The 15,953-nt window shown below is 38.2% G+C and overlaps 1 protein-coding gene across 1 annotated transcript in view; it reads right to left on the minus strand.

The window, feature by feature from the left end:
• fstl5 (follistatin-like 5) overlaps positions 1–15,953 on the minus strand; it is a 200,923-nt gene that overhangs the window by 128,372 nt on the left and 56,598 nt on the right. The window contains exon 4 of the mRNA XM_085469313.1: positions 2,082–2,330. Within this exon, the coding sequence (XP_085325439.1) occupies positions 2,082–2,330 (249 nt within the window). The remainder of the gene's footprint in view (positions 1–2,081; positions 2,331–15,953) is intronic.

Raw genomic sequence — 15,953 nt, forward strand, 5'->3', positions numbered from 1 at the left:
GCTAGTTAGGACAGTCACTCACAGGAGGATCATTGATCTAGATGCCGTTTTGTGTTTTTAGGATAAAATGCATGCTCAAGTGTTAACACTGCCTTACCTGCATCGCTTTTTTGCTCCCTTAACGTATTCCAAGTCATGAGGCTGCAGTTTTAAGATGGTTTGTATGCCGGCTCTTGTATTGTAAAGGGAATTGATGTAAATGCTTGTTTTCCTACCTACACTTAGGCTTTGTTCATCTTTAAATTGAACATTTCAGTAGTGGAAGAAGGCATACTTGGGTAAGGAGGATGTGCTGTTTGTTTTTGTTTTGGTTTATTTTGGTTTTACATCCCGAGAATGTTGTCCTCAAAACTCTCTGTAAGGAGGACCGCAGAGAGTTTCATGTGCGACACTATATAGATCCAAGCACCATTCCTAGTCTCTTGTGAAGTTACTTTTCAAAGTTAACAAGTATGTGGAGAAACCCTGTCAAATCAATGCAGATGCAGTCTCTCATGAATATTATGCATATGCTGTATGTAAGGATTTTTCATCAATCCCCTTTGACCTGAAAGGAAAAGGTGCAGAGTGTCAGGAGCTTTTACTTCAGTGATGTCTAGCATTGTGAAGGGAGAAGAGCCTGTTTCCGGGGACTAAGAATAATTGGTATGTTTATACAATCAATGGTAGAATGCAGTCAGCCTTCTCTGGGGAAATATGAACACAACAGCACTACCACCTGCTCCTACCTCTAAAGTGTGCTTTGCAAACCAGAGAGAGCTATATGACTGGTTTCAGGTAGCGTCCTCTTTGTTAAGCTCCTTTCACTATGCGGTATTAATACGGTAGTGTAAATGTAAATAAAATGTCATGGATGTCTGCATGTTCAGTAATGTGTTAATTTTGATTTGGTTATTCAGGCAGATTTTTTTTAACATCATCTGCTTGAATTTTGACATGACATATCTAAATGTGAAGCAAAGCATGCATCTTTTTCACAACCATAACTGTTCTGCTGATATCTTGCTAATTACTATGCTGCTTTTGATGTTTGCTTGTATAAAACTCCCACATGAATTCAACAACATCACTATTTTCTCTATGACAAGATGAAAATGCAGATGCCATACTGGATAACTGCTTTACTGTGTACATTTTTACCTACACCAACCATGGCTCGTTAAACAGGCTCTGACTCACAGTCAATTTTTGTGAGAACATATTAATGACAACAACAAATTTCTATATGTTGTAATACCCCATAAAATCATCAGTTGAAATCTATGTGGAAATTTCCACTCCGGATCTGGGATGAGAGAGCTGAGTGTAAAAGCGAAGCTCTCAATTTACCGGTCGGTCTACGCCTACCCTCACCTATGGTCATGAGCTGTGGGTCGTGACCGAAAGAACGAGATCGTGAATACAAGCGGCGGAAATGGGTTTCCTCCAAAGGGTGGCTGGCCTCTCCCTTAGAGATAGGGTGAGAGGTTCAGCCATCCGGGAGGGGCTCAGAGTAAAGCCGCTGTTCCTCCACATCGAAAGGAGCCAGCTGAGGTGGTTCGGGCATCTGACAAGGATGGCCTGGGAACACCTTGGTGTTCTGCCGGATAAGCTGGAGGAGATGGCTGGGGAGAGGGAGGTCTGGGCTTTACTGCTTGGGCTGCTGCCCCCGCGACCCAGCCCCGGATAAGCGGAAGAAAATGGATGGATGGAATTTCACAACAGCAAAGATAGAGACAAAATGTAAAGTTTTTCTAGACGTTTCCTACACATGCAATTTTTATCGCCAGGTAACCACCATATTTAAGCACTGCCTTTAAAAAAACATTGCCAAAATAACCTCTCAGAAGTATTACCAAGATGACTGTCAAGTGAACAGATTTGCTTAAAGAAGATTTGCTCAAATCAGGACTTTTTACTGATGTAAAACATTGTTACAATAAGCAGTGGGTGTATCCAAAGGTATTTCTAATGGCAACTTAAATATGTTAAATCCTGCAAGTGACGGGGCCATTTTGACTTCATATACTGTTCATTACTAAAGGTACAAGGTGGACTAGATAACACATCTGTCATGAGAAATATGTCACAAAGCTTCTTACCTTTGTAGAAGCACTCTTCACTGTGCATGATGGTAATCCTGTGTCCTCTGATGCACGAGGTTCGGTGGAGCTCACAATGGTTCTGGTAGAGTTTCCCATCTGAACCGCACACCGGCTTGTAGTGTGGTTTGCAGTGATCCAAGCACTTGCACTCCCCTTGGTCGGTCTCATGATTGACCACACAATGGCGTCCCAAGCCACAGTACTTGTGTTCACATGGACCCGGATAGCTGTTGTGCCCCATAAAGCCTAGAAAACACACAATGGGGCGTAGAGCATTACACTTCTGTCTGACTTTAACTCGTGATCTAAACAGGTTCCTGCCAGACACAAATCGGAAGCCTGGATTTAGGCTCCTGTCAAGGGCTGGATCTAATTCAGGCTTTTTCCCTGTCCCCTAGCCCCTCGGGGAATTCCCATCAATACAGGAAGGTGTTTTTCTCAACTCAAAGTGTCAGTGAGATCCATAAATTATGCAAGTCAAGTTCACTGTAAACCATTCACAGTAGGAAAAAGCAAAGAAATACATTTCTTTTTTTTAATTCATATTTACACCCATGTGTCCTGAAAACCTCCCACTGAGTGGACTGATGAAAGAAAATGATTAACTAGACAAGCATATTTACAATAACAATCAATCAGTCAATCAATCAATCAGTTAACTTTAGTAGTTCAAAGACTCCACCCTTATGGTGAATGGATCCAGCAGCTCTTTTATTCCACTTCTCTGCTTTGAGGTTTCAAATATTTTATAAGCCTAGGAATGTGACAAGGAAACAGTGCAGTTCTATAAATTTGGGATTCACCGTCTTTGCTTCACTAATGAATATTTTCATTGTCGTCAATACAAGCTACAGAATTTCTATGGTCTTTTGATGGTTTCTATGATCTTGGTCTACTACCTAGGCTAAACCTTTTTCAGCGTGGCCTATCTAAGCTAACATCTAACATTGGCAAAAGTGCAAGAGCTACCTAAAAAAGATCAATATCCTTTACACAAACTCGTTTCAAATTTTTGATTTAAGGTTATCATAATGGGAAATTTTCCCTGTGTGCTCCCTTCTTAGGCAAAACTCAACATACATGTGCACAGAGGTTCAAGAGAGAATGTAACTATAACTGTGCAAAAGAACAGGAACAGGAACAATGAGAGTCATTCACAGTATAGTATAGTATAATATGTGACACGGTATTATTATTTCATTTCTAAATATCATTTTGTTCTGTAGAACAAAACCATGGTAACCATGAGAACATCTTTTAAAAACCTGGTGTTTCATCTCAATCGTAGCGATTATTTCCTACAAGATATAGACTAGTGATAATGTCATAATTAATCAATATATAAACTTTTCCAGTATTATTTTTGTTGGTATTCATTATATTTTTCTAACCATTTGGATCTTTTAAAATAAATTATGAACTGTTTAAGAAAAGTCCCTAAATGAATTAACAGCTCCCTACCAATTAAGTTGACAAACAAGGTTAGAAACAAGGTCAGTATACTTAAAACTAAACTAAACTTAAATGGTAAAAAAACCCAAAGAAAACTCGATTTTAAGAAAAAAGCACTGATACATTGTTGTGTTCCTAAAATGAACTAAAATGCAGACAAACTCTTGTTAGCTTTAGGTTTTGTCAGTTTGATCAAATGTGGCAACAGAACAAGGATGAGGAGGCTTTGGTCCAGATGTTTACTGGCACTTGACATGTTTACAGGACAGGTTTTTGTACTGTGAAAGCCATTACAGATGAGCATGTCAATGGCTGCATAAGAGGTGAGTCTGAAAATTATTTTTATGCACAAAATACAAGCATGACTTTTACAAGTCCAGTACGTTAAGGCATCAGTGTTTGTCTGAACGTAAAACATTTTGCCATGCCAAACACTAACCATATCATAATAAACTGAAAGCTTAAACTAAACGAACTAAAACTAAATATTTCAAACAATAAATATTAAATGGACCCACTCTTGAAACTAACAAATTAAAAATGGATGGAAAGAAAAAACTCATGAAAAATACAAAACTCTAATAACTTTGATTGGAAACCACAAGGAGAGGGTTTGTTTACAAGGTCAATGTGCCCCTCAGTGTACATGTGCAGTACCTCCACCTTGCTGCAAGTGGGAACTGAATGACCAGAAGAGATGGAGCAGCTTGTATTTTGCAGTAACCAATGTATTTTCAAATAAAGTGACCCTTAAAATAGCAAGGGCTACAATGTCATTCAGTATTCATTGAATTCTAGGGTTAAGGAATTGAGGATTTAAAATGAAAAAATAACCAAAAACCGTATGTGTGAAAGGTGTCCTTGAGTAACAGATTTATTTCTGGAAGACTATAAGGTTGCAGTTCTGCAACAAACCCTGATCTCTGACCACTGTGTGGAGGAGGGGAAAAAAGGAGGAAAAGACGTAATAAGAGAGCCAAACATCACAGCTTATATGGTGATTCAGCAGCAAACATAAATAAAATCATGAAGCTGTGTGATTTGTGAGGATGACTTCATTTACAAGGGGTTTTATGAGTGCAAGGTTAGTGTGATTTTCTCTGTGGTCTGCCTTTTCAACCTGTATGAACACTAACACGACTTGACAGGCCACAGATCAGTCCGTACAGTAACCCATGAACCATATCAAATATATTGGCTTTCTAATAGCAGCCTGCCCGCTCTTACATTGCCCTTTGGAATAGTCCACAAGAGGCGGAGGGGTATGTTGAGCGCAGAAGGAAAAAAAAATGAAAAAAATAACCTCAATCATACCTCTCAAGGCTGCACCCTGATGAACGTAAGGGAAGTCAGGCAATGACTACACGGAAAATGATTATAGCTTTGTCCACTACCTACTCCAATAGAGAAAATGTCACTGTATTTATAGGCCTTAGTGTACCCTTATTTAAAAACTACCAAAGTAATAACACTACCCTGCAAATATAGTTCAACCTTTTTCTTTCACATGACAAAAGGGACATCATAAAGGCTGTAATAAAATATAAAATAAAAAAAACAAAATAAATAAAAAGAACACATACATATTTAAACACACACACACCTTCATACAGACCACCAACTGGTGTTAATGAATGAAAGCCCACCATGGCAAACAGCCTTATGGAGGAGTGTCATGAATTCTGTTTTAATGAACACAATCGCAACATGCCTTGTGCATATTAAAGAGGTGGAACTGGCTTTATGACTATGAAAACACACAAACACACACAATACAGAAGAGCCAATAGCGATACAGTTGTTTGATTGATGTACTTCCCTATCGAGGCCCTTACACTATAAGAGACTATGTGTCACAACAAGCTGTATCTTCCTTTTTTGTAGTTATTTATTTTCTATTTTCTCCAGCTTTATCAGAGAGCTGGAGAAATTCCTCAAATATTCAACATGAAATTAAATGGAAATTATTCTCATAACAGATGACATTTTTTAAAAATGTTTTATGTGATCGATAGAAACATTTTTCAATTCTGAGAATCTGCTCTTGTTCTGGGTTTTTAATCATAGTTTTTAAAACTACATCTAATTTTCATTTGAGACAATTTTGTTTTTTGGCTCAGTCCTACTCAAATACAAATAAGACAGTAATCTCACTGCAACTCATAGGAAACCCCACAAAAAGAATTTGCGGATGCAAAAAAAATTTCACATTCAATGACCAAGTAGTTGCAGCGACCAACTCTTCCCCCAGATATTGAGACTGCAAGGTGATTGCACAGGTCGCTGCTGCAAAAAGCAGGAGGCAACCTAAAAATTGCAGTTGAGCTAAAACTGATTGTGATCACTTAAAGTCTGATGAAAGTCTCCAAACAATTCCATCAAATTGATAAATGCGGACAGATGGCAGAATGCCAACATGCTGCAATCGATTTACGTCATTCTGCACCAATGAGTCCAACTTGACTTCACTAGTTGTCAACTGGTTGTACTCTGGTTTAATTGCTATATAAAAGCAAGGTTGTTGATCATCAATGTGATACTTTTATTAAATTCCCTAACAACTACGTTGCTATTTATGGAGATTTTTTTTCTGTTTCAGATCTATGAGGTTTTGGCTAGACTCTGAATCTATGTAGTTAATGAGAATTTCTGGATGCAGACAGTACAGCAGGACCCCAATCATACACAGATGACTGATTACACCTTATTGTCATTATATCACCACCTATCATCAAAGTAACTTTTAATATGGCAACTCATGGCAAGTTGTCACAGACTCTGATGCCCATCTTCATAGCAACCATTTCTAAAAGGACAAGATCGTAAGTTCATTGCACAGAGTCATTATAATATTGGCCATGCAATGGTCTCCGGTTACTGTTTTGTGACTATAGCATTTGATAAAGTTTAAGTGGCTTACAACCAGCTGAAATGACTTAGCTGTGAAGCAGATTGGGGTTTCAGAAAAGATAAAAGTCAATAACAGCATCCAAAGCATTTCTTTGCTGCCGAGAAAGACACTCACCCCCCCTTACATACACTCTCTTCTGTATTGGGAATAATGAGAATGCATGATAGCTATCAAGAACAACGCAAAGAAAACAAAAATGTTGGTGTTTAGCAATACTACAGTCTTTACCACTTTAGTTCCAGTTCATGTTTAAGAGTAGATTTTAGTACATACCTATACTCGAACTGACTTCTAACCCATATTTAGCTATCAACTCTATTAATCTTCCAAAGCATTATTAAAAAAGTAGATTAAATATTAAAATAAGAGCTACATTTTGTCTACTTTGCCTGAGAATTATCGTAACAACTAGGCTTCTACTGGTAATGTTCACATAATGTAATTTCCTCTCCGACCACTGTCACTGCAGAGCACCGAATATCTAAAAAATATATAATGTCAATGCATTTTTGTTTTCCTTCCCATTATCCACTCCTAAAGCAAGATTATTTCTTACATAGCTATTTCGGCAAGTTGCCAGTGAACATACTGCATTAGGCATTTCATTTACTCAGAACCATATTACCCAATGCAAATTAGCTGCACACGATCACAACTCGTAGATCACAAAGTTTCACTTAATTTCCTCCACATAAGGATGCCCAACTTAACTGGAAAACTGTCAAGTAAAATAGAAAAATAACAAAATAAGGTGTAAGCAGACCAGCATGCACAGATTTTACTCACGCTGCACACAAGCTGTTCACTACCAACCAATAAATATTGACTACAGAGAGGTGCTTCACTGCATTAATTACAATCTATGACATATTTAGCTTTGAGCGGGACAGTATAGTGCTCGATTCATTCACAGAGAAACCAAGATCAACACCATCTATTCACAGACAACCGCAGCAGATGGTTATAGAAATGCATTAAAGAAATAGCTTTGCTTCTGAGACCGGATCCATTACATTCTTTGTCGTTAGCATCACTTTATTCTTCCATTTATTAAAAACAACTTTTACTTTTGTAAAGTCTCCTTCTACAGAGATGGATATGAGCGGAAATCACAATAGTTTCAGGCTTTTGTTTTTATGATAATAGTTTGTATAATTATATGTATTTAAAGACAATGAGTCTAGAGATGTTTAAAAAAAACATACTGCATAATTTCAAAACTTCCTAGAACATCAGAAGAATCAGCTGAAAGACTTCTACAGTTTCACTTTTGAGGCTTTCAATCAGAAGCCTTCATGAATATCTGCCTTCAGTTTTAGCAGTCACACGTCAGGGTAAACAAAATGACTTAAAGTGGTGCGCCTCATTCATATCCCAAACAATCCCCCCACACATAGCCCGCATTATGCTCTATCCGTCACAGAGGATTTAGACGGGATACAAGTGTGTACACTGTGACCTGATTGGAGCCAGTCAATTTGCTAGTTTATTAATTCCCCGCGGTGCACTGGCGTAATGATTATTCAGTGAATTTGCGTCGCACAGCGAGGCATCCTCCGTCACCAGCAGGGTCAGCGAAGGACAGAGTCATCTGTTATCAGTATGCACATCCAACTGTCTGGCCATCAGCTGACAACAGAGACAAATGAGGGATCGTACACAGCAATTCCTTTATTGATGACCTATTGTTTTTCAAAATGTGGACAGAAATCCATGATGCCAAATCTTCAATGGGACCCTTAGGGTAGAAATGTAACTTGTCTTGTATACACCCACTGAGATTATAGATCATGTTCTACCAGTGGCTGAATACAATCTGTTTACTTGAAATATAATGCATGAGTCTCGCTCTGTGAAACTTCATTGCAGCTGATGCTTCTTTTCAGAGCAGCCAGTCAATTTGTTTCTCCTCTGCTTATTGTTTTATCACGGAGTAGTACAATATTTTTATTGTAACGTGCTATGACATGAACTGTCATTTGTAAACACACCACAACTTCTGCTACAATACCTCAGCTTAGGTGGTATTCTTTTATTTCCATGCATCTACTACACTAAAAACAAGAAGAAAACAAGAGAAACTGAAAAAATCTGACCTAATGACAACAGACTCCCACACCATGCAAGTTTTGTTAAAGGACTCAATAACTACTGACATATGGGTGGACTTAATAGTCATGATATGTGAGTGGTGATAGCAGACTGTAAATTATATAAAAGTCACATGCTAATAAAAGTTTTTAGCAACAATTTTCGAGTTTGAAAGAGTCGTTCCTGTCAGCTGGCTCACCGGAATTTCCTTTTTTTTTTAAACTGCAGTTAGAATGAGGCTGGATAGCAGAGAAATTAATATTTGTGAAGTCAACACAGCCAAGGCTGACTAAGCAAAACCAGTGAGCACAAATTCTTTAGCAGAAAGTAGAACAAAAAGGCCAAAGTCAGCAGGTCAGAACCCAGAAATTGTCATTAACATACTCCCCAACAGAGATCATTTTTGCATAGTTTCGAGAACTGAAAGTATATTTATGCAGACTGCAACAAAACAGTGCAGCAACATGAGGTTTATAAGAAAAAGCAAAGGGATCTTAGACGCCCTATATCAAGTAGCTTCCTTTGATGATCAGGTCAAACACGCTGGGAAACAATGCCTTTGTGAGATTTATAATATTTGTTAGCTGTCTTCATCATAAAGAAAGCAAGGTACAAAGAATTTTAGGAAAAATGTAAAACTAAAACACTGGGGGGGGGGGTTTGCAAAATTTGTGATCGCCAAAGTTTTTTTCAACCCACGTTCTTGATCTAAAACATCTGACTCAGCTAAGCCTTATAATTAATCCATCTTTGTTCTCCACTAAAGGAGACCCATTATCCTCACTTTCAGTTCCATCTTTTTCATTGTTGCTTTCTACTTAAGCAGCTTTTCATGAGCCACAGCTCAACATAATTCCTATTTATCTTACATTGAGGCTTTAATGCAGCCCTCAAGTTTATCTTCTGTTTGAAACAAACCATTTAGCTCTTTTTGCACTCCATTTAAACTAGCTTTTGTCTGATTGGTTACCCATTATCAACAGACGGTTTGAAAATCATGTGGGTGGGGCTTCTGTGTTCACAGCCAGAGGTTAGAGTTACTAACACACACTCTGAACTGGCGATTATTAAAAAACAAACAAAAACCCTTTGGTAACATTTATTGGGTCAAAAGTTTACATTAGTTTACAAAAAGTTTCCAAACACTTAAATTTTTTCTTTGAATTGTTCTTTTGCCTGAACAGCAAAATCTTTAATGACTTTTATAAACAGAGAAACTACCAGTAGCAGTAAATCATGACTCCTAACAAGAAGTTAATAGGCATTGGCATGATCAAGTTAAAAGACACTACAGAACCTTCAACATCACTTATTCAAAATTCGAATGTAAAATCATTTCACGCTGGACAAAGAACAGTATAAAGAAATTAATAAAATTGCATTCAACTTCTGACCACAATTGGTAGTATGCACCATTGAAACATACATAAGAAAAGAAAAAAGGAAAAATATGATATCATTAGATTAAAGAAAAAATTTGGGTTAATTTTATGCAAGTCATTTATTCATTCATTAAAATATTAGGATAATGTTATGTTTTAGCCTTTTAAGTTACATTCAAATATATTCATGGTATGCAAATGAAGCATTTAGCACTGATAACAGCTGCATAATTGTCAATTAGTGACAGGTATTACAGTAACTTTAAACTGCAGAGAAGTTGTCTGAAATTGTTTGATGAGCGACAGTTATTAAGTTAAAGTTACGTTAGTGCTATTGTGGACAGCTGGACATTGTAATTGACTGAACTACTGTTTGCATCACAGACTGAAAGGACCCTGACTCTGACAGAAAGGACCCTGAAAGGAGTCTGACTGTTTAAAATGACAAGCTTTAATGTCACCTTGGAAATTACTTAACAGTTCACCAGCTGTATGCTTGCTATATGCTGAAAGAATGGCACTGACAACAGCTGTTTATGCAAAACTGCAGCTGAATATTGAAGTAATCAAAAATGTAAAAAAAAGAAAAATGAAATAAAAAAATCCCTGATTCAACATTTACCTTTAAAATCTTTCCGGGAGCTAAATAAACTTTTGTTCTTAACCTTGTTTGATAGAGTTCTGTGTTTTGAAATCTCAGTGTGGCGAATGGCTTAAGATGCAAAGACAATTAGTCAGAATTATCTCATTAAAAACCAAATGAAAATATGCCCTGTGCAGGTAAAACATTAACCTTTAGTCAGAGCGTGTAAGCAACACCAAGGTCCTGACAGATGTGACTCCAGTGTGCAGTATTTGAAGGGCATCATCCCTCCATGCATGCATAACGAGGTGAACACTGTGTAAAGGGATAACAGACGTACTTGGACATGGCCAACATAATCAGATTGTCTTTGCAGATGGATCAAAGCATTGCTATGGCACCAAAAGACAAGCTTTAAAACCACAAAAAACCCAATAGTGTTATGGAAATTGTCTTCCCCAAAGTGTAACAACCTGCACTCTTTGTAAAGCCATTCAAGCTTCTGATAACTCTGGTCCTGATGCTGACTCAAACAAACAAACAAAAAACACACACACAGACATCCATTTAAGCAATATCATTTTGAAGCATATTTTTTCCTTGGACAGGCATCTCCGTACCTCTTTTTTTTTTTTTTTTTGCGAATGCTTTCTATTCTCTTTGTAAACTCAAACTGTTGCTGTAGTACCTGTATCTGATGTTTTCCATTACAACAGCTCCGAGTCCTGAGGGAGAGAGCGAAGCGTGGTAAACAACAGTCAGGCGCTTAGCTCACACAGTGCAGAGTTTAGCTGGCCCACAAGGCCCATGAATAAGAAAAAGGAGATGCAAATTGGAATAAACAACAACTACAACAATCTTAAAACTTTACTTGCGCATAAACAATGTCACAGTCCCTCACACCAACTGACACTTCGTGCAAATAAGTTATCTGAAATCTCAGACGGTGAGCAAGTTCTTAAGTGGAGCGCTGCGAATACTGGAAGGCACAAGCGTGCACATTAGCAGCGGCAGCAGCAAAGTGTATTTTTAGCCAACCTGTTGTCATGCAAAGAAAAGGTGTAACATATTCACGGTTAAACATCTGACATCATCCAGTCTGCCATTACCTGCCGTTTTTTCTCAAACAATGGTTGCATGTAAGTCTGACCATTAGCAGCGTCTCAGGAACAGCAATTTCCTGAATGTCACCAATTTGTTGACAATGCATTATTTGTGACATATTTATGGAGAATGACATTTAATGGCACTAAGCATGATTTATTTTCAGCCATCCTGAGCCGGAGGCATGCATAGTCTTGAAGATTTCATTTTAAAACAACTGGTGAATAATTTTCACCTAAAGACAGGAACCTTAACCAATAGAAAGAATTTTGAATCTTATAATGGATTGACTCCAGATAAATTCATTTCAGGCTCAATTTCCGATGTGTTTGTTAAGCTCGCAAACTTGTCTCTTTATTCAAAAATGAATCTTCTGCCAGGAAAAGGTGTTAAGTCTGGTCACTGCGACCCCCTTCACATTCAGTGCTAAATGATTTACTAAAGCAGCATGGTGGTGCAGTGGTTAGCACTGTTGCCTCACAACAAGAAGGTCCTGGGTTTGACTTTGTCATCTGAGGATTCTGCATGTTCTCCTTGTGTTTGTGTGGGCTCTCTCTAGGTACTCCAGCTTCTCTCTCAGTCCAGTGACATGGACACCTGGGTTGGCTGGAAGACTGTTTACTTAGCCTGGCAGGGTGAAGGACACTGTCTCAGCTGAACTATGGACACGCACACATATACTGATACTGATAAGCACTCACTGACGCATCACCCTCCCTACCCCGGATCCAACGCTTACCTCCCCTCTGATGTGGACATCGGGTCAGCTGAAGGCGCAGTCGAAGATTGCAGCGGTCCCAGATCAGATGTACACACTGGAACACTTTCCCATGTTGCTTGTCTGTGTTTTATTGTGCTATGGTGTGTTGACAACTGTCCATTATCCTTTTGTGTTACACATTTCGATGTTTTTTTTCCTCGCTACCTAGCCTGACCTGTCTCCCCAATGTGATGTTTGTGTATTGTATGTACGATCGGCAAGGTCTGTCATCTCGGTTGTGGGCAAAAGACCTGCAACTGACAAATAAAGGCAATTTCATCTCTCATCATCTCTCATTTGGTTAAATGGTGACTGCCCATAGGTGTAAATGTGAATGATAGTCTTTCAATCTGTGTTAGCCCCGCAGATTGGTGACCTGTCCAGGGTGTAACCTTCCCCTTGGTAGCTGGAATAGACTCCAGTGCTCCCGTGACCCTGACAAGGATGAGTAGATGAGAATGGATCGATGGATTATCTCCACATTTCATAAGTGAACAAACATCAGTTTAAAAGGTAAAAAGAACAGGCTGGTTACACTGGCAGTCTGGGCTTCTGACAACAGTTTGTTCCAGAACAATGGACTCCAGAAGGTCCACGAGAACAGACCATAACTCACTATATATCAAGAGGGTCTCCAGTTTAAACTTCCTCAGTGTCCAACTGTCAGAGGACCTGTCCTGCAATAGACACACCTATGCTCTCAGTGGCCAGGAGTTAGCTTCGTGAGGAAGCTAAGGAAGGCTGGGTAAATAAAAATTCCCAGTACTATAAAACACATGCAGCGCAAAAAGATGCACTCTATAAGAAAATAAAGCTTGAATTATATTTTCTCCCTTCTATATTTAGCTACTTAAGGGTTTACTTAAAATACACACTATATCAATATGTTTAAAATCAGCTCTTGCAGATAATGAACAGCTTATACAGCTCAAAATTGATATGAATGTAAATGTGCATAATTATCAATTTTTCACCAGAACACTGTCAATTTAGAAAGCTCCTGGGTTTTGAAATATCAGAATCAGATTTAAAGTTGTTCTCTTGTTTTTTGTCTTCCTTCTTCCACAAACTACAAATTTGTCTAGGTGTATAGAGACAGATGCATTAACTACACTGGAAGTACATTTGGCATGGTTTCCCATTCGTTTACAAATTGTTTTCTGGTGATAAAAGGTGTCAAAAAGGCAGGCTGTTACAGCATTGTTATCTTCGGCTTTACACATGGCACGTCAAAGACTTGTTTCTGTCAGCCCCAAAGGTAACGACCTGCTCAAAGACCTATATCCATCAGCGTCGTTAAGGTGTTGTGTTATCACTTGCTGAAATGCACTTCTTCCCCTACCAAATGCTAATTGCAACATTGTGACAACACTTTTACTCCTGGTGGCATAAACAACTCTTGAACTATTTATGAGTATCTATTTGAGGTATAAGAGCTTTTTCAAGCCTTTTAAGCAGAGCAACACACTATGTTTAAAACATTGATGACTTCCCTTCCACCTCGATGACTTCATTCCACAGCCCTTTCACTAAAATACAAAGACAAAGTCTTGGGGAAAGAAAAAAAAAAACATTGTCACTTCTTATGTTTCCCTTTTTATCATTTTACTCACTGTGTGACTGCAGGTCAACATATAACTCTGTTTCATACTGTTACATGGTTGGACTATATATTCCTAAATTTAATTTCCCATGTTCTGTTTGATAAATTCAATCTAGTCTGACTCAACAAGGAACGGAGGACAAATCCTTAAAATCATTTATAAAGGGGAAAGCCTATTCCATTTTAATAAAAGCTGAGCTCTGCAACCTGCTGATCTGAAACCCTGCCAACCTCTGCATCTCTAAGTGTCGTATAAAAAATATATATATAACAGTTATGTTCAAGAGAAAGCGTTTGCATTCACATTTTCGACATTTAACTCTTATACGAGACAACCGAACAGTGAAATCCAATTTCCTCTTTAACAGTAAAAGCAGCCAGAGTAGAAAGTGCAAGGGTCAAAGCCACTACGTGCTGACAAGAATAACTGCAAAATACGCTCTAGTGTACCTTGAATTATCACATACTATGAAAACTTGTTAGATACAGAAATTCTGCAGGGGGGAAAAAGCATTACGTCTAAACAAGACAGGGACATTTTCAGTTCAGGTAAAAGGACGGAGATACAGACGGGGGTGTTTACTACTCAACATCTATCTTGTCGCCCTCTACAAACACAACTGACAGCACATGAATAGACTGTGCTTCGTGTTTATGAAATCTAAAAGAGCACCGAAGTCAACTCACGTTCAACTTATTCATAAAATGCTGTCTGACATATTCATCACAAACCACTTTGCAGAGTACAAAGGACATAGTGTAAATACAAATTAAAACTATATGACTAAACTTCACATGAAATATTCCCCAGCTTGTCAACAGTGTACAAAGGTATACATCACAGCTGCTCAGCAGAGGCTAATCAAAGAATCCCCACCCCTACAATAAATTTTTTAAAAAGACTTTCACTGCTTTGAAGGAATGTAAATTAATCAAACCACACTATCAAAAGGAAAACAGACTCTTTATGAATGAAAACATCAAATCTCCTTTTTCCCCCCGGCATGGTTTTTAATTAATACAGAAAAAAACTTGCACTGTTTATGTAGAAATTACACCAATTCATTTTGAGATTCAACACTTATAATAATTGCAAATGTTGTTCAAATATAGGGACAAATATTGTTTTATGAAAATTATGCTATTGTGCAAGATGTGCACATATTTTGTGTATAACATATCCAGTATTATCCGCAAGTATTTGGACAAATTACTCTGTCTCTGCAAACCACCACTGTGGATTTTAAAAAACTAACAGCAGTAGACTTTCAGCTTGAATCCAATCAGTTTAGCAAAATTATCGCATTAACTGTTTCAGAATCATATATTTTAGATCAGCAAATCTTCTACAAAACCTCTTTACTGACTTGCAAGGTTTCCTTGTGGATCTCTGGTCTCTTTTTCCTCAATTTTTATCCACCTTTATAGTTACTGAATGCAGCAACAGAGAGAACCAACAGACCTCCATGCTAATTGACTAGCTGCGATTACACAGCCTTTGTCGAGAACCAAGACCTTTGTGATAGGTGGGTACTCTTACCAGCGGGAAATTTCAAAAATATCTGGAAAAAAATGGTCTGTTTGTTATTCCTTGTTCTTGTGCTGTTGTTGGTTATTTAGTTTAGCATGCAGAAAAGTCCTAATTCGCTATACACACAAAAGAAATCTTTGGATTGACATGTACTGGGTGTGAAAAACAATGCTTTTAATGCTGCTTATGTGACCACTGAATATTTTATCATGTTTCTCCTTTTTCATGGTAACCTCTGTTTTCACTCCCTTCCTGTCAACACCGAAGTAAGTGCTTCTGGCTTTTCGGTGGACCAGAGGCAAGCACGTTTGCATAGGCTGCATACCCAAAATCACTCTTTACAGCCAAATAGCTACACAAACACAGAGAGACACAAATGCAACCGGCATTTGGCAGGAGACTGAAAAGATTCGGCATGAGCCCCCGCATCCTCAGGACCTTCTATCACTGTG

This window comes from Copadichromis virginalis, linkage group LG2 (genome assembly GCF_057382275.1).
Source record: "Copadichromis virginalis isolate Kocher_CV1m ecotype Utaka linkage group LG2, C_Virginalis_male_GT1.1, whole genome shotgun sequence".
Classification (NCBI taxonomy): Eukaryota; Metazoa; Chordata; class Actinopteri; order Cichliformes; family Cichlidae; genus Copadichromis; species Copadichromis virginalis.